The sequence below is a fragment of the Cicer arietinum genome, chromosome 8, assembly GCF_000331145.2.
Source record: "Cicer arietinum cultivar CDC Frontier isolate Library 1 chromosome 8, Cicar.CDCFrontier_v2.0, whole genome shotgun sequence".
Lineage (NCBI taxonomy): Eukaryota > Viridiplantae > Streptophyta > Magnoliopsida > Fabales > Fabaceae > Cicer > Cicer arietinum.
The window spans coordinates 25,010,762-25,036,641 of NC_021167.2; the positions used below are offsets into that span (position 1 = coordinate 25,010,762).

A 25,880-nucleotide genomic window follows, 5' to 3' on the forward strand; every position below is an offset into this window, starting at 1 on the left:
TTATCTAATTATTTATATTATCTCGATATGATAATTATCTCAATATGGTAACGGTAATAAATTAGTATAAATCGGTCAAGACCATTTCGGTTCAAAGAAAATGGCGACCGTCTCGTTGAGTCTCGATTCGAAAACGTTTATACACAATTATTCCAATGATTTCATTCGTTGAAAATTCAATTACTCATTATATTTTTCTATAATATTTTTATAATGTATTTTTTTTATTGTGGTTAATATTTTACACTATCAATTACACTTATCAATTGCACTTAGTAATATATTATATTATAAATTCTCTTTTAATGAACAATTATATTATTCCACTTAGGGTGAGTAATGATTTTATAAGTTGAAAATTCAATTACGCAATGAAAAAAACCCCACCCAATCACTCATAAATATTTTCATAAATGTTCTTTATCAAATTATTTGTATTATCTCAACTATTCTTTATCAAATCTTACCTACTTATTATCAAATTTAATACATAAAACAAACCCCAAATTTATTTTTTTGTCACTTTATTATGCATGTTTTAGAAATTTTTTAATAATTACTTTAAATTTATGTCAATCAATTACTTTTAATTTATTTCTCAATACATTTAAATACATCGAAACTGAATTAATGCATATATAATAAAAATCTATATACCTTCAATGACATGAATTCATATTCATATATACTTCTATACCTCAAAATTTCAATATCTACCATATCAGTAGGGGTGGGAATAGGCCAGGCCAGACCAGGCTTTGAAAGGCCTGAGCTTGGCCTACGATGAATTTTTGAGGCCTAAGCCTGGACTACGGCCTATGATAGGCTTATTTTTCGGCCGGAGCCTGGCCTACGGCCTATCATGGCTTGGCCTGTAAGCCTATTTAAAAGCCTTATTCACATTAAAAATAATTTTTCTAACAAAATAATTTAAAAAAAAAATATGAAACAAACACCCTTTAAACTCTAAAAAATGATTTTTGGTTTAAAAGAATAAACTTTTTATTAAAACAAACGCACCCATTATTATCTCTCAAACAAATGGTCTCAAACAAACTCAGATTATTATCTCTCAAACAAATCCATGCAACATCATATTTAGTAATAATATATATATATATATATATATAAGGACACGTCATTTGTCTTGGCACGTTATTATAACAATTTTATTTTGTTATAGTAAATTTTTTCTATTTGTTTTGGCATGTTATTATTAAAATAATTATTATTATTAAAATTTATAATATTATTAAAATTATTATTATTATTAATGTATTTTATTTATTATTATTATTTATTAACAGTATTTTGAATTTTTAAATATTTTAATTATTTATAATTTATTAAATAATTTATAATAATTATTTATTCTAATAGTAGTAACTAAAATATAAATTTATTTATAATTTATTAATATATTTTATTTTAATTTATTATTACTATTTTTATTTTTTAAATAATTAAATTAATAATTCTAATAATAAATAAATACTAAAATATAACCCCCAAAAAAAAAGCTATCAGTTGGAGGTCGCTTCCCCAGGAAACTACCTTCTATTGAAGTTAAAAAAAATTCTCTTCAGCTGGTCGCTTCCCCAGGGAACAACTTCTTACTGATAAAAAAAGTAGGGCATTTAGGGAAATAAGTTTCAGACTAAGGAAAACAAAATTAAAAGAGGGATATACATGTAAAAAACTCTCATTTTCTTTTCTTTAACTAATATATATTATTTTGGATCCGTTGAACACTTTCAAATTCTTAAACCACAAAATGATTTTTCTTATATGATCTTTGACATTTTTCAGTTCCTTTACTTTCTCAATTTAAAGCATCAATGTATTATGAGCATTACTTCAAAAACATTTTAATATGTGTAGGAAAAAATGTTCAAATTTTAAAAATTCCTACATAACATATACTTTAATAAAAATAGAGTTTACGATTATCAATTATATAATTTATCTTTTAAATTATGGTTAATATATATATATATATATATATCACCTTATAAAAAAATTTAAAATTAAATTCGCCCAAAAACGCGGTTCATATTCTAGTTGAAAATTATGACCAAGAAAATCAATCCATAAAATTTGACTATAAGTGAAGAATTCAGAAGGACTGAAATGGTAATTATCGATTAAAAAAATTGAAAATTCACTATCCCTATTTAGCACTATAAAGAATACATCTTCCATCACATGAAACCACTTTTATAAATTGCGACTACAGTTACAATGCAGATCATTATTTGCGGAAAAATATGTCTGATGTGGCCTAAATTGTAGCAGTAATGTCTGAACATAGTTTCGTTTTTAAGATTTTGTTTGTCACATGTAAGTCATGTAAAATACACAAATATGAATTGCTTTTAGAGTGACGAAGATAAACAATAAACCTAGGATTGATTAATTTTCTAAATAACATATATATATATATATATATATAAGATTAATAACCAAATAATGACCATAATATTACCTCCTAAGTAAACATGCATATGGGGATCAATCCATGTGAAAGCATGATCAGTACCACTAGGACTTTCATGGGGATCAAATATATGGTGATGACAAATCCAATCCATAAGGAAATCTCTTTTTGCAAGATCACATTTGGAGTTTTATTTATTTATTTTTTTAATTTGATGTAGCTAAACATTTATAGTTGAGAATGCTACATACATTGAAATACCATAATGTAAATAATAATCAAATACTTGAATTGAGTGGAAGTTGATATCATTAAATAGAGTAAAGAAAAATAGTAAGATACAGTAAAAAAATAATAATCAAATATATGGTTGATACATTGTTGCTACAATTAAAAAGAAAAATAGTAAGATACAGTAAAAAGAATTAGAAAAAGAAAACAAGATACATAATCCTCCAAAACAAAAGGATATAAAAGACAAAACAAACAAACAGAAAGGAAATTCAACAATAAAGAAGCCAAACTGTGTTGCGGTTGTTCAATTAGTTCTTTCTCAAAAACTTCCATATCCACAAATTTATGCTTTTTCAAGAGAGGGTGGAGTAGTGATAATGAAGTATTGAGATCTTCATCTAACTTCCTCTTTCTATTAGGATTGCTGAATTTGATATCCTCCATCTTGTTTTTCTCCTTCAAAAAATGGATTCCAAATTTTGTGAGTGATCTCCAATTATAGGAATAAATATCATGGCGAACCCCCAACTCAAGCTTCATTTGGATCCATTCATTTTTTAAAAATGCTTCATTCAATTTAGATATGAGTTTCCGTCTTTCTTCTGCTTTAGAGGGAAGAATCGCATAATCAATCCTCTTTTGCAGTTTCAGTTCAAAAACAGCAGTATGATCCACATTTATATCAGAGAGGTTCCAAAATGAGGAACTTGTTAAAAAAAATGGAAGAGGTGGAATCCATTCATAGTCATTAACTAACAGTCTCATATCTAATGTTACTAATTCAACGGGCGGATAAATGCATCCATATTCCTTCTTAGTAGATACGAAAATTGCAAATGAAGGAATCCTGTTACGAAACCAAAAAGATATCCCTCCTTTGCTTTGGTGCTCAAACCAATTTGGAATCATCTCATCTCCTATCGACGGAAAACAAACAGCGGTTTCTCCGGCTTCATGCAGTTGCTGTCAGTTGTTGAGAATTAAGGTTGAATCCAAAAAGTAAAAAAAATCATGAAGAAAATATTAAATTTCAAATGATAAAATAAATAATTATATACAATTATTTAACTAATCTAACAAAATTTCATGTAAGTACAACTATCTTGTGACTACTTTAAATCATATCTAACTGCATTTAAAAATAATATATGTTAGTTTCTAAATAACGAAATTAATATTGAATCAAATACTTATGTAAGAAAGAAACAACAGTACCTGATTTAGTAGCATGCTTTTAGTCGAGGGTTTTAATGATTTGCACCATTGTGCTGTAATATATTTTAGATTTGGAGGAATCCCTCTAATTTCCTCAAGGGATTTGCAACTCTTCAATTCAAGTATTCGTAGAAAGCGGCATTCTTCAAGGCATCCTGGAAGAATTTTGAAATTGCTATGAGAAAGGTTTAGTTCTTTCACATTAGCAAACCACTTGAGAAGTATTGGAAGACCTTCATCTGATATATATGTTGCTAATTTGTAGGTTATCATTTGTCACATTTGAAGACACAGCAGAACTCATATTACCATTTTGTTTCAGCAATAATCTTTGATTACCATAATAATACGAAATAGTTGACAAATTAGGAATTTCGCATATGGTACTTGGCAACTTAATAAACCCACCTCCTAACTTTAATTCAACAAGACCAGTGAGGTTTTTAAATGAAGCCGGAAAGCCTTCTATGGAAGTTTCACCAATCAAAATGAATTCTATATATTCCATCTTGTCCAATATTTCTGGAAAATTCTGGAGACTCTTGCAACCATTAATTTGTAGGCTTTTAAGAGAAATCAACTTCAAGGGTGGAAAACTCATGATCTTGTCACAACCCTCAGCATTCAAGACTTTAAGTTTACTTAAAAATCCAATCGAATTGTGAATTGTAATTAAATTTGTACATTCTTTGAATGAAAAAGTTTCTAAATTTGGAAGAGAGGAGACGTCTGGTATGTCTGTTAAGTATTCACAATTGTTAAATTGTAAAATTTTCATATCTATGAAGATCTGCATAAACAAAAGAATGAAAATTAAAGCAATAATCTCAATGTTATTTTATAAATTTACATGATTAGAAAAAGAATTTATTTCACTTACCTTGTTGAATAAGTTAGATGGTATACACTCTGAATGACATGTTTGCCATACTCTCAAATTACGTGGCAAATGTATTGAGCCTTTGGAAAAAGAACCACTCTTAATGATAAGTGTTTTGAGATTTTTCATCTTCTCCAAGGCTTTTCCATTCAAATCTATAACAAGTTCAGTTGAGGGGCAGTCCAAATGTATGATTTCAATACTTTTGGATCCCTTTTAACACATAAAACAAATCAACCACAATAAGAAAGTATGACTTGAGCATATAAAAATAAAAATCAAGGTTGAATATTAAAAACAAATATTTCACATATATATTATATATATGAGGCTTACTTACCGTATTTTTTGTTAAAACATGAACAATATCTTTGTAGAACCACAACCTACTGCGTTCTCCAGGCTCTATGACTGATTCTTTTCGAATAATTTCTTTTCCCATGATCTCAATCAAGTTATGTAATGCCACGTAATTGAACATATTAGTCTTAACGAGAGATTTATCAACTAACAGTCCAATTTGATATTTCATGCAGAAACCATAATGTGCAGATAATATATTTTCAACCTCTTTCAAGAAATATCCTTTGAAGCAACATGCAATGTCAAGAAAAACATATTGCTGATATTCACTTAAATTATTATAGCTTACTAAAAGTATCTCTTGGATATCTTTATTTGGAATCCTTTCATACTCATCTAGTAAAGATTTCCATTCTTGTATATCTTTTCTATACAAATTGGAACCCACTACTTCTAAAGCCAATGGAAGGCCAGAAGCATAAGTTACCACACGATTTAAAATATCTTCATAACTTGGATGAATGGTATTATTTTTAAAAGCCATCCATCTCAATAATTCAAGAGCGTCTTTCTCATTTAATCCTTTTACTTCATATGTGCTTTTTATCTCATGACTTGTGAGTAAGTGTTTGTCTCGAGTAGTAATGATGACTCGGCTGCCATGACCAAACCAATCACGTTCTCATGCCAAAGCCTGCAACTGCTCTGGTTTGTCAACATCATCAAGAATCAAAAGAATCTTCTTTCTCTGAAGCCTTTCTTTTATGATTGGAATTCCATAACTAACACTTCCCAACTTTATATCCAATCCAATTGTTTTTAAAAGGAGCTCTTCTTGGAGATGTTTCAAGCTATTTGGAGTTGAATTCTCTCTCACATTATCAAGAAAACATAAACCATCAAATTGATCAGCAACAAAATTATAAATTGCTTTAGCAAGTGTTGATTTGCCCATGCCTCCAGTACCATAAAGTCCAACCATATGGACATTTTCATGAGATTCCTTATCGAGAAGCAATATAACTTGTTGAACTCGAGGGTGTAATCCAACAGGGTAATTGGCAACATGTAAAGGAACACGATTGATCTTTTTGGAGATGTATTCTACTATCTCCCCAATAAATTTGTATTCATATCTTTGCCTGTTGAGTAAGGTAAGTTAGAAATGCATCGTTATCACAATCACAATCACATCAATGTAATGATATATTATTATAAAATCTAATATAACCAATTTGTCCAAAACACACAAGATAAACTAGATTATGGCCCACGCACTGCGCGGATATTAATGAATTAATTTTATAAGTTTTATAAGTAATATTTTATGTATTATAAATATAATTATTTTATAATATTATTTTATTGATTTGTAATAATTGAATATGATTAGAAAAATTAAAATGAAGGAAAATCATGTTTATCACAATCATCTAATTTAATTTTCAAAATATTATTTAAATTCGTATGATAACTTATTATATAAGATAATTGTTTGACTCATTGTACTTTGATTATTAATTTTTTTTTTAACATATAATGGTACTTGTAGTTATTTGATGAAATAAAATGTAAAATACAAACCCAAAAATAAGATATAAAAAATGTTAATGTTGAATTATATTGTAGCGCAGTTAAATTTATTTGTTTTATTAGTATGATGTTTTAATTGCGAGCATTAGAAGTTGTTATAAAAAAAAAATTATTGAATATATTTCATCAAGAGTTTGTAAAAAAAAAAATAAGTTGTTGTGGCATTAGAAGTCTATTTTAAATATATATAATAGATAATAGATTTTAATAATTGGAAATAATTTTTTTAATAATTTTTTATATATTCGTATTTTATGATTATTTTTAATGAATTTATGTATTTTCTATCAAATAGAATATATATTTTTATTTTATAAAATGTTACTACAAAAATAGATTGACATAAATTGAAAGTAATGAGTATTTAATGGCTAAAAATATAAATTATTACCATGGATAAATGACTAATAATATTATAAAATAATTTATAATTTTATTATAAAATAACTTATAAAATCATTGGATAATAATATAAATTATAAATTATTATCAAATTGTAAAGTAATTTATAAATTATAAATTTATTATAAATAATTGTAAATTTTTTTTATAATTTTATAAGTTTTATAAGTAATATTTTATGTATAATATAGATATCTAATAATATTACTTTATTGATTCGTAATAATTGAATATGAGTAGAAAAATTAAAATGAGGGAAAATCATGTTTATCACAATCATTTAATTTAATTTTTAAAATATGTTATAAAATTTGTATGATAACTTATTATATAGGATACAAACCCAACAATAAGATGTAAAAATTTAAAAATATAATTGACTATTTAATATTTTTTCTTTAAAAAAAATATTAATGTTGAATTATATTGTAGAACATATAATGATAGTTTGTGTATTTTCTGTTAAATAGAATATATATTTTTATTTTATAAAATATTACTAAAAAAATGAACTGATATAAATTGAAAGTAACTATAAATGAATTGACATTAATGAGTAATTGAATTTTTAACATATAAAATTATTACTCCTCATAAAGAGTATTTATGTCGATTATGAGTGATTAAGTGTTTTTTTCCAATTGAATTTAATGACTAATAATATAAATTATTACTATTGGTAAATGACTAATAATATTATAAAATAATTTATAAATTTATTATAAAATAACTTATAAAATAATTTGATAATAATATAAATTATAAATTATTATCAAATTGTAAAATAATTTATAAATTATAAATTTATTATAAATAATTGTAAAATAATTTTATAATTTTATCAGTTTATAAGTAATATTTTATTTATTATAAATATAGTTATCTTATAATATTACTTTATTGATTTGTAATAATTGAATATGATTAAGAAACTTAAAATGAGGGAAAATCATGTTTATCACTTATACTTTAAATCAATTTTAGGTATTTAAAAGTTTTAACTAATTATTTGTGCAATTGAATTATAGTTATGTTGATAGGTACCAAAAATAAATTCTATTAAAAAATGATTTAATTTTATGCAATACTTAATTTTTTATTTATTTTTTATCATTCAAATTATCATTATAATAAGGAAAATTAAAATAAAAAATAACATTCAATTATAAATATATAATTTAATTGATAAAAATTTAGTGTTAACATATTTTTTCAGAACACATATATAGTAAATGTTGGTTCATTATATTTTTTTAATATATTTATATATATTATAATTTTAAATAAATTTGTGTATTTCAATAATTGGAAGTAATTTTTTTAATAAGTTTTTATATATTCGTATTTTATGATTATTTTTAATAAATTTGTGTCTTTTATGTCAAATAGAATATATATTTTTATTTTATAAAATGTTACTAAAAAAAATGAATTGACATAAATTGGAAGTAATTTTAAATGGATTGACATTAATGAGTAATTGAATTTTTAACGTATAAAATCATTACTCACCATAAGTCAAATAATATAATTGTAAGGAGGATTAAATAAATAGCATTTATGTCGATATTTATGAGTGATTAGGTGGTTATGTCGATATTTATCAATGATTAGGTGGTTTTTTTCATTGAATTTAATGACTAATAATATAAATTATTACAATTGGTAAATGACTAATAATACTATAAAATGATTTATAAATTTATTATAAAATAACTTATAAAATAATTTGATAATAATATAAATTATAAATTATTATCAAATTGTAAAATAATTTATAAATTATAAATTTATTATAAATAATTGTAAAATAATTTGATAATTTATAAATTTATTATAAAATAATATAATTTATAAATTTCTAATAAAATAATATTAGAAATTGTGGAAGGAAGAGGAGAAATTGTTGAAAGAGGAGGGGTACTCTCAAGAGGTACACATTAGTTTTTTGGCTGATGTGGATGAAATATGATGAAGTGGCAAAATATGATGAGGTGGCAAAATATGATGAGATGACACCGGAGTCTGTTTTAAATATATATAATAGATAATTTATAAATTTATTATAAAATAATATAATTTATAAATTTCTAATAAAATAATATTAGAAATTGTGGAAGGAAGAGGAGAAATTGTTGAAAGAGGAGGGGTACTCTCAAGAGGTACACATTAGTTTTTTGGCTGATGTGGATGAAATATGATGAAGTGGCAAAATATGATGAGATGACATCGGGAGTCTGTTTTAAATATATATAATAGATAATTTATAAATTTATTATAAAATAATATAATTTATAAATTTCTAATAAAATAATATTAGAAATTGTGGAAGGAAGAGGAGAAATTGTTGAAAGAGGATGGGTACTCTCAAGAGGTACACATTAGCTTTTTGGCTGATGTGGATGAAATATGATGAAGTGGCAAAATATGATGAGGTGGCAAAATATGATGAGATGGCACCGGAGTCTGTTTTAAATAGATATAATAGATTTAAAGTAAGAGGCCAAAATCAATCCATTGAAAACTAGAGGTCACACCATTAGCAAACTAGGGGCCAAAATGTAATTAAACTTAAAAATATATATAAAGAAAAAATGTTTTTAATTTAAGCTTGAATCAAAACTCTTAATTTTGTCAATTTTAATAAATATTGTAGTAATATATACGTGTACAAATTAAAGAAAATTATTGAACAAAAAATTTATAGTAGGGATACGCTTTCTGTTTTTAATTGTACCTTAAAACTTGTTAAGAAATAAAATATAAGAAGGAAAAATAAGAGTGAAGTAAAGAAGGATAGGATACCCAGGACTAAAATGAAAGCCAGACAAATTAGCTGCTTGATTAAGAGCCAACTTCCATTGCTTTAACCTTTCCTTGTCGTCTTGTAACCATTCTTCATGCTTTGTTAGTTCTTCGCCGTATCTACCAGTCTGATATCGCACGTCTGTTGGATCCACGCCATAGAAAATAGGCAAAACTAAACGACTCTTTTCCTTAAAGCAGTTAATGATTTGAACAAGTTCGTCCAAACAAAATGAAGAAGATGCATAATTCATAGAAAACACTGGAATGAAAATCCTAGAATTTTCAATAGCCTTGATAAGTGATGCTGTGATTTCATCTCCTCTTTCAAGATCATTATCATCAATGAAGGTGTTCATTCCCTTGTCCATGAGAGCCTTGTAAAGATTGCCGGTAAAACCGTGGAGTGTCACTGCCTCTAAAACTGATGAACACTTGGTAGGAGAATCCATAGGAAAATGAAGAGGAAGAAGAATGGGATGATTCCATACCCATAACAAGAATTTGAGATATGAAAAGAAAGAAGAAGGCAAAGTGAAGTTAAAAATGAGAATTAAGTCGACAAATGTAAAACTATTTTTAATAAGCATTTCTATAAAGCGTGTGGACCAAACATGTAACAATAATATAATTGTATAAACTTTATCTATCTCTGCGTGACAGCAAATTGATATCACTATTTCTATTTCTTTTCCATTCAAAGTAGTCAATTGACCAATTATTTTTCTATTTAATATATATTTCATTGAAATCATACCAAATGTCCATGTCTCTGAAATTAAGGAACACTTGGTAAGTGAAACCATATGAAAATGAAGAGAAAGATGAAGGTGGCTGCATAGACACAAGAATTGAGAAGAAATGAAAATAAGAGTTTGAGAATGATGAATATAAATGAGTATGAGAAGAAATGAAAATAAGAGTTTGTTCATTTAGTTTCTTCAGTTTTCAAATGTTAGTCATTATATGCCTTTTATATAAAATATAAATGCACTTTCACTTTATAAAAAATAATGCAATGAATATTTATACATTCATTTGTGTTTTTGTATATTGATAAAAACAATCCAATCATTTTGAGACTTTTTGCATTATATTAAAATATTTGTATACTAGATGGTGTCATTATTGATTAAGCGCAGCGAGAAGAAACATATAGAAGCAACAAAACAATAACAGTAGATCAACTTTTTCTATGTCTTTGATTTTATTGATTCATTGCAATTAACTAAAGTTCAATATTCACACAGTATAAAGATGACACTAATGAACCAAATGCTGTCACAACCAAACAGAGGTCATAAATTAGTATGAACAGAACTAAAAATTAAACATAAATAAAAACAAAACAGCATGATTCACATAAGAACTAAACACCAATTAATCCAAAAGTAAAATCATCATCCAAATAATGTTCCATAACAATTCGATATATTAAAGTGTTACGAAAATTGTAACAAATGGCCCTTATAGCTCAGTGGTAGAGCGTCAGTCTTGTAAACTGAAGGTCCGTAGTTCGATCCTGCGTGAGGGCATTTCCATATTTTAATTTGATTTTGTTTGGAAATTTTGATCTAAAATATTTGGAAATTTAAAAGCTGGTTATCGATATGGATGTAGCTTGATTGGAAAATTGGTTATTTTATGCAACTGTTGTAACAATCAGAGAAGGAACAAATAACTTGCAATCATGAATCAATATAAAATAATTATTTCAACTTACAAAAAAGAATATGCAAAGAATGAGTAGTTATGTGTCTTTATTAGATGCAAATATTAAAACCAAAAAAATTCAAAACATAATTTCAGTTTCGCTCATGTTAAGGAAATAACGTAATACCGCACGCAAAAGAGAGAAGAAGGAAAAGAGTGAAACTGAATTTTCTTCATAGATGAAGGAGCAGCGAAATCACCACGTGTGTTCTTCACCAACCACCACGTTCAAACCCTTTTTGCGTTCCTCAGATGGAAAAGAGCGATGATGGCTGGAAAATTAAAGAAAAAGTGTCTTAGGATTTAATTGATTTTGGGAAAAGGGAAAAGTAAAAGAGGGAAACTAAGAAGAGTGAAAAAGGAAAAGACGGAAAAAAAAATAGGTGTTTATTATCGGTGGAAATTTTGTAATTTCTTGAAGCCACCTACAAACAATCATGCGAATTAAGATATCTTAAATAGTGATATTGTTGAATACATGAATTATATTCTCTATATAGATCCATTTATTTTTTGGAAGTGCTTCGTCTAGTATAAATTTGAGTTTCTATAATATGTTATTTTTAAATTCGTGTTTCACGTTGTTGGGTACCTAATTTTGTAATTGTTGATCAAATAGATATACACGATTTAGTTCAATCCAGAGTCAACAACAAACATACTAAGTGTTAACCATATATGTATAGTCTTTTATCTAAGAGAGAAACATTCAAATTCCTAATATGCAAAATGTGTACAATATGATCTTTAATATCCTCTAGATCAAAACCCTGCAAGATATGAGTTTGTAGCTTAAATAGAGATTTAAGACACGTCATTATGAGTGCTTCTCAGAACAAATAAAAAATGTAACATCAAATGCACTATGGTGCATGGCGTGGCAAAAAATGACACCTATGTAGAAAAGTAATTATGAGAGAAAATGCGGTCCCTCAAAAGAAATAAATTAGTATTTTAGTATCATATTGCAATTGAAGAAATAGGAGGAGGGACATATGAATAAGAAAGGCGTTTTGAACCCAAAAGTTGACTATAGGCGAATGCGTTGATTAAATACATTTATTATATTTTTAGTTAATATGTCTTTATCAAGTATAACAAAAAAAATATTGCTCGTACTCCACTTCCATCAAATGTCAATAGTCAATAATACCATAATAGTCAATATTTCCACATAATTGAGAACTTTCTTTTATACAACCCGTGGCTTAAAATTTTTCACGAACTTTTATTTATAACCACAACTCAAAGTCTAAAATTCACATTCATAAGAGAAAATTGTGAATTGAACTTACATAAAAAAAAAAGATGGAAGCAAAGAAAGTATATGAGGTGACACTAAATTCAGGAAAAAAGATGCCAATGATAGGACTAGGAACTGCAACAGCACCTCTTCCATCAAATGAAGCTCTTATTTCAATTTTGGTTGATGCAATTGAAATTGGTTATAGACATTTTGATACTGCTGCTGTATATGGTAGTGAAGAATCTCTAGGAAAAGCTATTTCAAAGGCTTTAGAGTTAGGCCTTATCAAAAATAGAGATGAAGTTTTCATTACTTCCAAGTTATGGTGTACTCATGCTCACCCTAATCTTGTTCTTCCAGCTCTCAAAACAACTCTCAAGCAAGCATAATTCTCTATCCCTTTATTATTTTTTATTTGTATAAATATGACTATATATAGTCTATGCAATTATAGTGTTTTTCTTGTTTTTTTTTTTTTTAATTCAGTCTTTACAAATTCAAAAATTATTGTTTTTAATATTTGATGTACAATGTACTCAAAAAATTATCTTACCTTACTCAATAAATTGACCATTATACTAAAAATAATAATTTTTTGTATGTACTGAATTTTAAAAAAAAATTATAGGGAGTAAAATAAAACAAAAAATACTATAGTTATTGTAAATAAATCATATTTAAATTTTTATTTATTTTATTTTATTTTATTTTATTTTATTTTAAGTTTGTGTCTTTTTGTTCTCTTAAGTTTATTTTTTATTTTTTTTGGTTGGAATTGTTTAGAAAACTTGGGTTGGAGTATGTTGATCTCTACTTGATTCATTGGCCAGTGAGGTTGAGACAAGATGTTGTAGGCTTTAACTACACAGGTGAAGATGTGATTCCTTTTGACATAAAAGGAACATGGAAAGCTATGGAAGATTGTAATAAATTAGGCTTAGCTAAGTCTATTGGTGTTAGCAACTTTGGCATCAAAAAGCTTTCTCTAATCTTAGAAAATGGCACCATTCCTCCTGCAGTTAATCAGGTACTACTTATTTAATTAAAGGGTTAAATAAGTTTTTTAATTCATATAAAATTGTAAAATTTTATTTTTAATATCTGAAATTTGTTCACATTTTTAGTTATTACAAAATTATTCTACAATTAATTATAATATCTGTTGGAACGAAATATATTTTATTATCCATTAAATTTAAAAATTTTAATTGAATATTTTACAAAGAAATTTAGAACATTTTAAAAAGAATCTCTATAAAAATTTAGAACTTTTTAATTTAAAATAAATTAAATATGAGATTTTTAAATGTCATCAATTTAAGATAAAAGTAACGAAAATATGGGGCTGAATATTAAATTTCGAAATAACTTTTTGTAGAGAAACTTTTTATAATTCTTTAAACATATTTACAAAAATATAATTTTAAAATATATGTTATCATTTCAGTAATAGCTAAAACTATTTATAGGATAATTTTGCAGGTGAAAAAAATCACGACTTTTTATAAACACTAAAAACTTATTTAATTAATCCTTATTTAAATTAATAATTAAATCTATTATTATTTTTCTACATCTACATTTAATTACTTTTACGGATGTTCTCTTCAATTTTTTTTTTAAATACCAAAATATACTCTACTTTTTGGACTTTCAATAGGTTACATTTTCAATTTGGGTCATGTAATTGGTGACTTCTACTAAAATATATATATATTTTATATTAAAAGTTATAAAAACCAAAATTCATGCATAAATTATTAAAAATAATAATTAATTATAATAACAATATAAATTAATTAAAATTAGTAAAAAAATAGATTGAATAGAGTTATTAGAAATATTCGAACAATATTATAGATTATGATTGAAATAGTTAATTTTAAATAATGGATGTGTTTGTTTCAAATTTTAATACCTTTAATGTTTTAATGGTGTTTGTTTCATATTTCTGAAAAATCAATTTTTAGCTAAAAATGAAAAACTAAAAATAGTAGTTTCTCACATTCCCTTCATCAATAGATGAGAGAGAAAGATGCTACAAATTTTAAAAACACAAAACTTAAGTCATTAACGAGAGAAAATCATGTAAGTACCCTTACCCTTTTTAGAAAATCCAAAATTGTCCTATTTCAATTTTTACTAGGTTTTGATATATATATATATATATATATATATATATATATATATATATATATATATATATTTTTGACAAAGTTACACACAACACACACACACACACACACATATATATATATATATATATAGATATTTTATGTTTAATGTTTTTTAATTCTACTAGAAATAAGATAAGATCTTGTTAGATGTTCTAATTGGATGTTTTATCAATAGTGTTACGAGGGAATTTTTTTTTACTGTCTACCAGCAATTCCACTATTATTATAAGATATTATTCGATTTTTAGTATAAAAAAAAATACAAGAAAAATAAGTAAACAATAATGAAATAATTTATTCATATTATAGTTTAAAAAATCACTTTTAAACAATTACATACAAATAAATTAAAAATCATTTAAAAAAAATCAGTTTTACGATAATAAAAAAACGAAAATTAAAAAATCATTTTTAGATAAATCTATATAAAAAACTAAATTTTCTAAACTAAAAATAATTTTTATTTAAACTCAAACAAATTCGCCCAATATCAAATTCAACTGGAACAGTTATATAAAATTGGAAGAAAAGCGAAATTTTAACACATCTTCGTACAAAAGATGTTTCAGATAGACAATTAAATACACCGCATGTTTTTGCTAATTGTGTGTGATAAGTGTTAAAGATGATTATAAGTAGGGATGAAATTAGCATAGAAAGTTAGCTGATTAATGCATAAAGTTGAAATGCACTCTTATTTGAATTTAGGTGCAATTGAATCCATCATGGCAACAAGGGAAACTGAAGGATTTTTGCAAGCAAAAAGGAATTCATATGAGTGCATGGTCACCATTAGGAGGATACAAAGTTTTTTGGGGTTCTAATGTTGTCATGGAGAATCCAATTCTTCATGAAATTGCTGAGGCTAGAAATAAGACTATAGCTCAGGTGCATCTCATTTTATTTTATTTTATTTCAAGCTATTTTTATTTACAACTTTGAACTATCTTATCCTAAACAAACTTTCCTAAACACATATGTTGTGATGGCTATTATGATAAAAGTCAATCTCTAACATAGATATCATGCAGATAGCACTAAGATGGATACTTGAGCAAGGGACAAGTGCAATTGTGAAAAGCTTCAACAAAGAAAGGATGAAACAAAACCTTGAAATATTTGATTGGGAATTGAGCCAAGAGGAATTGGACAAAATCAATAAGATTCCACAATGCATACCTTACAATGCAGAAATGTTTGTATCCAAAAATGGACCTTACAAATCCTTGGAAGAGTTATTTGAATAAACAATTTAATTAAACATTTATTATACTAGTATTTATGTATAAGATGTTTTGATTAAGTTGTTAAAATTATGTACTCCTTTTATGTATAATACTATTGAGAGATGAGAGAAAATCATAATTAGAGAAAAAAAAGTAAAGTAGTGTTTGGCTTTACAGTGAAAAAGTGTTTTTTTTATCAACCATGAGATAAAAAAAAAACCATATTTTCATTTTATTTTTTGATAAATAGGATTTTGTCACGGATATTGTTGGTATTTTTTATGATTTTTCTTCACTTTATTTATTAAAATAAAAAATAACAATAAAAGTTGTTACATTTACTCTTTTGTTCAACTGTTTTCTCGATTATAGACCGATTTCTAAAATCAAGACGACAATCGTGAAAACAAAGTTACATTTGAATCGGATCTACAAAGATAAACAATAAACCTAAGATCAATAATTGATAGAATTTCTGAAGAAATAATACATAAGTAGGATTAATAGCCAAAATAGTTACCAGTTTACCATACTATTACCTCATATGTAAACATGGTGCCTCCAACACATGCAGTAGAGGTGATTCACAATTCTACCACTAGGACTTTCATGGGGCTCAAATGCAGTGATGAAAAATTCAATCCATAAAAAAATCTCTTTTGCAAAATATAACAGTTTGCCTCACATGCTCCTACTATTATCTCTCTCTTAAACCCCTTATTCCCAAACTAAGTTTCTCCAAACAAACTATAAAGTTGCTTTGCAACAAACATACATTTGGAGTTTTATTTATTTATTTGATGTGTCTAAATTTGATCTGAAATGCTACATACATTGAAATATTTATTGCAATTAATAATCATCCATTTGAAATGAATATATGTTCACATCAATGAATGTACATACAGTTTATTTCTCGTAAACTTATATGTCTTATCTCTTCATTCTCCAATGAAAAGTGATCTGATAGTAAGAGTCTTTTGGTTAGACTCTGATACCATCTTATAATTTGAGTTGTCTAATACATTCTTTACAAAATTGACTTGTATGAAAAACTATCACCACATATATACATTTTGGTATATCTTATCTCATCCAAATTGTGAGATTTTTAACACTTTCTATTAGGATCAGTGAATCTGATATCCTCCATGTAGTTTTTCTCCTTGAAAATGTAGATTCCATATTTTGTGGGAACTTTCAACTCCTTATCAAACACATTCCTATACTCAATCTTCAAATGAATCCATTCCTTTTTAAAAAATGCTTCACCCAATTTAGATTTGATCAGTTTTCGCTTCTCTTCCCGCGTGTCGTCATATTCTTTAACATCAACCTCAGCTTGCAGTTTCAAATCAAAAACATATGTATGTTCGAGTTGTATCCGATCATCGGGATAATATGACGAACAATGAGGAAGATACAATTTATAGTCACAATCATTGAACAACAGAGTAGCTTCTAATTTAAGAAACATCAGCCAATAATGATAAGACCTTCCATTTTCATTTCTCTTATGCTTCATTGATTTAGCAAAAAAGAAAATTAAAGCAGAAGGGAACTTGTTACGAAACCAAAAAGATGTAGATCCTCTGCTTTTGTGATTAAACCATTTTGGAATCATTTCATTTCCTGGTGATGGAAAACTAAACCTGGTTTCTCCAGCCTCATGAACTTGCTGTTAGTTTTTAGATAACATATATTATTACACTATAAATAACGGCTTAAATATATGTTTGTTTCAGATATATTTGTATAGATTGAGACTGTAAAACTCTTACAGTATCAATCAATCTCAGTCGAAGGATCATTATAAACTTTTAATATTTATTGTAACTATATCAAAAGTCACAACTATGAATAGTTGTGATATGTTAACTTAGTAAAACTTTTTACAGAGATAAAAATAAACAAAACTACAAGTTACATGAACCAAACATATATATATTTAAGCCATAATGAAATATTGAATGAAATAGTTAGATAAGAAAAAACATTACCTGATTTAGTAGCATGCTTCTACTTGAGAAATTTAATGATTTGCATCTTAATGCAGAAAAAACTTTGAGATTTGGAGGAATCCCTAAAATTTCCTCAAGAAATTTGCAATCATCCAATTTAAGATTTCGTAGTAATTGACATTCTTTGATGCATTCTGGAAGAATTGTGAAATTATTTTGAGAAAGGTCTAGATATTTCACATTTGCAAACCATGTGAGAATAATTGGAATATATACATCAGAGAGGTTGCTGTTTTTTAGGTCAAGATCTATCACATTTGAAGACACTGTGGAACTCAATTTATCATTCTGACTCAGCAATAATGTTTGATTACCCCAAAATGAAATTGTTAACAAATTTGAAATCTCACAAATGCTACTTGATAGAGTGAAAATTCCATTTCCTTCTATACATACATAAACAAGTCCAATGAGATTTTGAAATGAAGTTGGAAAGCCATCTATGGAAGTTCCATCAATTGAAATGGTTTCTATATTTTCCATCTTGTCCAATATTTCTGGAAAACTATGAAGACTCTTACAACCATTAATTTGTAGCTTTTTAAGAGAAGACAACATCAATGGTGGAAAACTCCTCAACTTGACACAATCATTAGCATATAAGAATTCAAGTTTATTCAAGAATCCAATAGAATTGTGAATTGTTGTTAAATTCTCACAATGCTGAAATGAAAGTTCTTCTAAATTTGGAAGACATGAGACATCTGATATTTGTGTTAAATATTCACAATTGTCCAGTTCCAAAATTTTCATATTCCAAAATGTCTGCATAAACAAAAAAAGAAATAGAAAAATCAAATGAAGAATCTCATTGTGAATTTTTAGATATACAGAATAAATAAAAAAGGATTTATTTCACTTACCTTGTCGACAAAGCTAGATAGTATACATGTTGAATGAGAGTATTCCCATTTTAATACTCTCAAACTATTTGGAAAATTTATGAAAAAATTACCACTTTTAATTATAAGTGTTTTGAGACTTTTCATCTTCTCGAATGACTTTTTATTCCAATCTAATACCTCTTTAATTGAGTCGCAATCCAGAGATATCATTTCAATTTTACTACTTTCCTGTGAACAAAAAGACATGAATTAAACACATAATAGATTAAACTTCAAAAAAAAAAAAACTAGTTAACCATTAAAAATTGAAAAATATGAATCTTACTAACCTTATTCTTTTGTAAAACTTCAAATATATCTTCTTGGAACCATAATCTACTACGTTTTTCAGGCTTTTTGGGTGATTCTTGTCGTACAATTTCTTTACCCATGTCCTCTATCAAATCATGTAATGTAACGTTATTTCTAAAATCGAAATGAGTAATCTTAATGAGAGATTTTTCAACCAACACTTTAATTCTATGTTTTATAGAGCAACCATAATGAGCATGAAGTATCTCTTCAACCTCTCTCAATTCACATCCTTTGAAAAAACAAGCAATATCTAAAAAGACACTTTGTTCCTCTTCCTCTAAAGCATCAAAACTTACTTTAAGTAACTTTTGAATTTCTTTATTAGGACTCTTTGTATATCCATCTAATGTATACTTCCATGCTTCTATGCCCTTTCCAAACAAATTTGAACCCAATATTTCAATAGCTAATGGAAGGCCTGAAGTATAACTAATTGCACGGTTTAAAATTGGTTCATAACTTGAATGAACTTTGTTAGATTTAAAACCCATCCACCTCAACAAATCAAGAGCTTCTTTCCCATTTAAACATTCTATTTCATATCTTCTTTCAATATCATGACATTTTAGTAAGTGTTCGTCTCGAGTGGTAACGATGACTCTACTACCACGACCGAACCAGTCTAGCTCTCCGGCCATGGCATGTAACTGTTCTAGTTTGTTAACATCGTCGAGAATTAAAAGAACTTTTTTTGTATGTAGCCTTTCCTTTATGATTTGAATTCCCTCACTAACATCTCCTACCTTAATTTTCAATCCAATTGTTTTTAAAAGGAGCTCTTCTTGGAGATGTTTCAAGTTGTTTTGAGATGAATTTTCTCTCACATTATGAAGAAAACATAAACCTTCAAATTGATCAGCAACAAAATTGTAAATTGCTCTTGCAAGTGTTGATTTTCCCATTCCTACGGTACCAAAAATTCCCACCATGTTCACCCCATCATTGGATCCCTCGTCAAGAAGCAATTTAACTTGTTGTACTCGAGACCGTAATCCAACGGGGTAGTTCGCAACATGCAATGAAATACGATTGATCTTGTTGGAGATGTATTTCACTATTTCCCCAATAAACTTGTATTCATATCTATAATTCATGTTCGCTAAGATAAGTTAGTAAATCAATTAAAATTACATCCATCTTATAAATGATATATATTTCTCTACATAGTATAACCTTCAAAATAAAGTAATAAAAGTCTATTCATATAATCAATATCTTTAACTTCCTCTACATGTAGAGTAGTTTTCATAGTGAACTTTTTGCGATATTCACATAATCAATATCTTTAACTTCCTTTACATGTAAAGTAGTTTTCAGAGTGAACTTTTTACGATATTTTAATTAAATCTTAACATTTTATAACAGAGAAAATTTTCAAACTTAAAGAACTGCATGTGTAATTTAATATATTACACCAATTGTTTTCACATTTATTTTGATCATCATTGCATCGATTTTTATGACCATCAATTCATTTCTTTTCAATTTCTTTTATTTTTATTTCTTATTATTATTTTTATATTTTAGAAAATAGTCTGAACAAGAATTAGAGGCAAACAAGCACCGAAAACACCTGTGATTGTTAAAAGCTTATATCCCTAATTATTTATTTTTATTTTTATATTTATTCACATATATTTATTATTATTATTATTATTATTTCCTTTTTTAATAAAAAGTAAAAATTAGATAAAATTAGGTGTCAACACTTATTTTAAAAATTCGATAGTTTTGGTTTCTCTTTTTAATTTTTTAATTAAAAAATAATGACGTGAGATATTTTAAATAATGAAATGAAACATATGATAGAATGATGTAAAAAATGATTAATACCTATGAAATTGAAATAAAGTATCGTAACAATTTTGATTTCAACTTTGAATTTTTTTTTTCATTTAATTAATGATACATGAATAATTAATGCATCTAAATGATTCTATATTATAGAATTATATTTGACATTATTAAAAATATGTCAAATCGTCGTTTTTTAGTTCAAAAATATGAGAAATAAACTAAAACTGTTGACGTGTAAAATACGAGGATTAATTCCATAAATTATTAATAATAGAAGGACTAGAACTGCAATTGCAATTGACTTGAGAAAATTAAACCGCTACTATTAGTTATCCATAATCACGGCTAAGAGGAGTTAGCATCTGATTTGTTTAGTAAATATAGTAATTGTTATTCTTATTGTAAACACATTTCAATCAATTAAAAAAAGATTATTGATAATTTATTTGCATTTTACTTTTACTTATGTTTTTTTAATTCTTAAAACTTTCATTGTCTTAATTGCAAAACTTGAGAATGTTAGGTGAATAGTAGTTGTTTAGCGTACATAATTTCAAACACGATCATAGAGTCTAGTTGAGTAAAGAAAATTGATTTAAGTATAATTTTAGTTTATTTATTTTTTTTATTTATGAAATTGGTATTCCTATTTTAAAAAATCGATAGTTTTGGTCCATCTTTTTTATTTTTTAATTAAAAAATGATGACGTGAGAAGTTTTAAATAATGAAATGAAAGAATGATAGGATGATGTAAAATGATTAAGATCTATGAAATTGAAATAAAATATCGTAAAAATTTAGATTTCAACTTTGATTTTTTTTATATTTTTAATTTAATTAATGATATATGAATAATTAATGAATCTAAATGATTCTACATTATAGAATTATATTTGACGTTATTAAAAATATGTCAAATCGTTGTTTTTTAGTTCAAAAATATGAGAAATAGACTAAAACTGTCGACGTGTAAAATACAGAGATCAATTCCATAAATTATTAATATTAGAAGAACTAAAACTACAATTAAACTAAGAAAATTAATCATGGCTAAAAGGAGTTAGCCTCTGATTTGTTTAGTAAATATAGTAAGTGTTATTGTTATTGTAAACACATTTCAATTAATTATTAAAAAAATTATTAACAATTTATTTACATTTTACTTTCACTTATGTTTTTTTAATTCTTAAAATTTTCATTGTCTTACTTGACTCTTTTTAGAGTAGTTAAAGAGTCTAAAATTTATTTCTTGATGTAATAGCTTGAAGCAAAAAAAATCGTTGTTGAGAACTTTTAATTGACCACTTCATCTAATTTTCATGGTCTTTCTTGTTGTATATTATTTTTAGATGATATATATTTTATTATTTTTAAATTTAAAAATATTAGAATATAAAATTTACTTTTTTATTAATTACAAATTTATTTTAGACATTTTTAATAAACAAAAATGCATTTATTTTTAGAGACTAAAAACGGTAATTGATCTGTGTTAGTTATTGCAAGAAGTTCCTTTTTTATATGCCTATAATAACAGTAGAATTGTAGTTCAACTCGTGTTTTATTCTATAAAATGTTCATGTGGTCATATATATATATTAAACCATCAAGTGGTCAGAATATGTAACATCCAACTACTATAACAAATTGTATAACAAATCACTTATATAGAAAATGACTTATATAATATATGTATAGACATATTTGACACAAATTTAAATACAAATATTTTTTCTCTCTCCTAAGATACTTGTTGTGTCATCTTGAGATTGAATGATTAAATAAGATAGTTGATATATCTATATATATAAAGAAGATATGTTATTGTGAGAGATGAGAGGATAAAAGAAAGCACCGCCACTGCAAATTTAACCACTTTTAGTACTGAAATTGACTCCCTTCTTCCCACAATCAACACTACAAAAGGGACCCTTTTAATTTTTTTCTTTCAATTTTGAGTTCTACATTTTTTCAATTTTTGTTAATGTAAATATTTGAGTTTTTGAGTTCTACGTTCTTCTATTAAGTTTGTAATATTGTTAGAAACCTTTTTTTTTTTCTTCAAAAGTGGTAGAATCCTATTACTACTAAAAAAAATACTATAGGAAGGTAGCAACTAAAAGAAATGTCAACATGTGCTTTAATCTCCTAAGGATAATAATATTGTATTTTTATTATGATTACATAGTTTTTGATATACTTAAATAAAAAGCGGTTTTACTTAAAAAATAAATAAATTTACACTTCATTTCTTATATAAATACTTGTTTAATTTTGTAAAAATTTTAAGTCATTTACGTAAAATGTGCAATCATCTGTAAGATAAATGTGAGAGTAATTTTATGATTTTTTTGTAGTTTATATATAGAATTGTAGTTGTTTAAATGAAGTCAAATAAATTGTAAATGAAAGTTAATCTCCATATTTATAACCTTTGAAAAACATTTATAATCAGTGAAAATAATTTAACTTTATTTTTTGTGAAAACAACTTATACATAAATATTTATATAATAAATCTTTAATTAAATTGTTTAAACAAAGATTTGTAAGATCCATTTTAAAATTTTTTGCATTGTGAGGAATGCATTGTGGAATCTTATTGATTTTGTCCATTTTCTCGTGGTTCAATTCCCAATCAAATATTTCAAGGTTGAAAATTTTCCCTTGTACCCACTCATTTATCTCTATACCCCCAAAAGTAAAGGAAAAAATACTAAAATACCCTCATATATATAAATATTTTTTTTTAATTTCTTCATTTAACATTTCCGGAACAGAAATAACAAGCAAAAAAAAAATTTCGGAAAACTTGAAAAAAGTTTTCAGGTACACAACTTTCATTCCGGAACACTTAAAAAAAATTTTCCGGTACAGAACATCATTTCCGGAACATCATTTCCGGAAAACTTCAACGTAACATTTCCGGAAACCACCGAAAAACTTCATCCACATGTTTTCCGGTAGTTGTTTGATTTTTTTTTAAAATATTTTTTAAAATAATTTTTTTGTTTTATTTTTTTTTATTAAATTAGTATTTATTTGATTTTAACTAATTTATAGATCTCGTTATGGATATTAATCATTAATTATTGTGTATTAATTATGAATTATTATGGTATATTAATAGTGTATTAATTATTGAATGGTGTATTAATTATTAATTATTTATGGTATATTTATGTGTGTTAATTAATATTTATGATGCGTTAATTATTGACTAATGTATTATCATTTATAAAAATAATAAAATTAAAAAAACAAATTTTAAAAATGGTGTGTACCGGAAATCTTTTTGAGAAAGTTTTCTGGAAACACATTCTGTACCAGAAATCTTTGAAATGAAGTTTCCCGGTAGTACAATTTTTCACTTCTGTACCGGAAATCTTTTTTAAAGTTTTTCGATAACAACTTTCTGTACCGGAAAACTTGAAAAAAGATTTTTGGAAATAAGGTGTGTACCGGAAATCTTTTTTGTAGTTCCGGAAAAGATGAAATTATAAAAATAAAAAATATCTTTGAATTAATAAGGGCATAATTGTTATTTTCAAAAAATTATGGGGTATATGCATAAAAATGGGGGTAGAGGGGAAATTTTTCTTAAAGGTTTTGTTTCATCCTTTCTATGTTGAGATGGACTATTGACTATATGGTGAAAATTTTCCCTTGTACCCACTCATCTATCCCTATACCCCCAAAAGTAAAGGAAAAATACTAAAATACCCTCATATATATAAATATTGTTTTTTATTTCTTCATTTAACATTTCCGGAAGAGAAATAACAAGCAAAAAAAAAAAAATTCCGGAAAACTTCTTTCAAGTTTTCCGGTACACAACTTTCATTCCGGAAAACTTGAAAAAAGTTTTCCGGTACAGAACATCATTTCCGGAAAACTTCAACGTAACATTTCCGGAAACCATCGAAAAATGTAACACCCCGTTTTTCAAAGCGAGGGTATATTTTTTTTTCAAAAGAATTTAAAATAAAGCAGAGAAATAAATAAAGAAATGCCTTTGGATAAATAATTGAGTCATTATAATTTACAAGCAGCGGGAAAGTTACTCCAATTATAAATCCAAACCATTTAACCAACAACAAATGGTACATGTAACCCATCGAAAATAACATGCCAAGCTGACAATATTAGTATAGGTACAGTCTTCCATTTTAATGTAAATGCAATACAAAAGAAAGACATCTAATCCCTCTATGTCAACCTAATCTGATCATTTTACAACACAACTAAACACCCATAACGTTTAAGTTTTAAATGCTAAAAATAACTTTTCAACTAAGCATGCACCTTAACAGGATTTTCAATATGCGAAAAGTTCATACAATACTTTGCCAGTTAAAATGAAAGTAAAATGAGGTTCTCAATCCCCTAATTATAACATAACAAATCAAGACATGGATAGTTTCATGAGCAAACAATCATACAACTAAAACTGAGGATTTTCACCGAGCCAATCGATTAGGCAATCGATTGGGGTGAAGGATTTTGATGAAACAGAATCCTGGGCTGAAATCAATCGATTGGGAAATCGATTGAGTGAGTACCGAGCCCTAGATTTTTAAGCCAATCGATTTCCAAATCGATTTGGTCGAATATGGATGAGTCCCTGACTTA

The 25,880-nt window shown here is 26.2% G+C and overlaps 2 protein-coding genes, 1 non-coding gene and 1 pseudogene across 3 annotated transcripts; 2 read left to right on the forward strand and 2 right to left on the reverse strand.

The window, feature by feature from the left end:
* Nucleotides 1-2,776: 2,776 nt before the first annotated feature.
* On the reverse strand, nt 2,777-11,988 carry LOC101492184 (TMV resistance protein N-like; annotated as a pseudogene).
* Nucleotides 11,333-11,404, forward strand: TRNAT-UGU (transfer RNA threonine (anticodon UGU)). Its single transcript has one exon. It is a non-coding gene; the product is annotated as a tRNA-Thr (tRNA).
* Nucleotides 11,989-12,809: 821 nt separating the features above from the next.
* LOC101503177 (methylecgonone reductase-like) lies at nt 12,810-16,495 on the forward strand. The gene is made up of 4 exons (XM_004515173.4): nt 12,810-13,207; nt 13,612-13,855; nt 15,714-15,893; nt 16,037-16,495. The coding sequence occupies exons 1-4, from the start codon at nt 12,891-12,893 to the stop codon at nt 16,250-16,252; spliced, it is 957 nt and encodes a 318-aa protein (XP_004515230.1). The 5' UTR covers nt 12,810-12,890; the 3' UTR covers nt 16,253-16,495.
* A 578-nt stretch (nt 16,496-17,073) lies between these two features.
* On the reverse strand, nt 17,074-20,696 carry LOC105851126 (TMV resistance protein N-like). The gene is made up of 4 exons (XM_012711766.3): nt 19,427-20,696; nt 19,116-19,325; nt 18,232-19,017; nt 17,074-17,909 (listed from the first exon to the last, which is right to left on the reverse strand). Exons 1-4 carry the CDS (start codon nt 20,543-20,545, stop codon nt 17,343-17,345), a joined length of 2,682 nt encoding a protein of 893 aa, XP_012567220.1. The 5' UTR covers nt 20,546-20,696; the 3' UTR covers nt 17,074-17,342.
* Nucleotides 20,697-25,880: the final 5,184 nt, after the last annotated feature.

Coding starts and splice junctions, on each gene's coding strand:
- LOC101503177 (XM_004515173.4), top strand. CDS start 12,891: ATGGAAGCAAAGAAAGTATATGAGGTGACACTAAATTCAGGAAAAAAG. Junction 13,856..15,713: donor TTCCTCCTGCAGTTAATCAG/GTACTACTTATT, acceptor ATTTGAATTTAG/GTGCAATTGAATCCATCATG. Junction 15,894..16,036: donor GAAATAAGACTATAGCTCAG/GTGCATCTCATT, acceptor GATATCATGCAG/ATAGCACTAAGATGGATACT.
- LOC105851126 (XM_012711766.3), bottom strand. CDS start 20,545: ATGAATTATAGATATGAATACAAGTTTATTGGGGAAATAGTGAAATAC. Junction 19,326..19,426: donor AAGTTTTACAAAAGAATAAG/GTTAGTAAGATT, acceptor TTTTGTTCACAG/GAAAGTAGTAAAATTGAAAT. Junction 17,910..18,231: donor GAAGCATGCTACTAAATCAG/GTAATGTTTTTT, acceptor AAAAACTAACAG/CAAGTTCATGAGGCTGGAGA.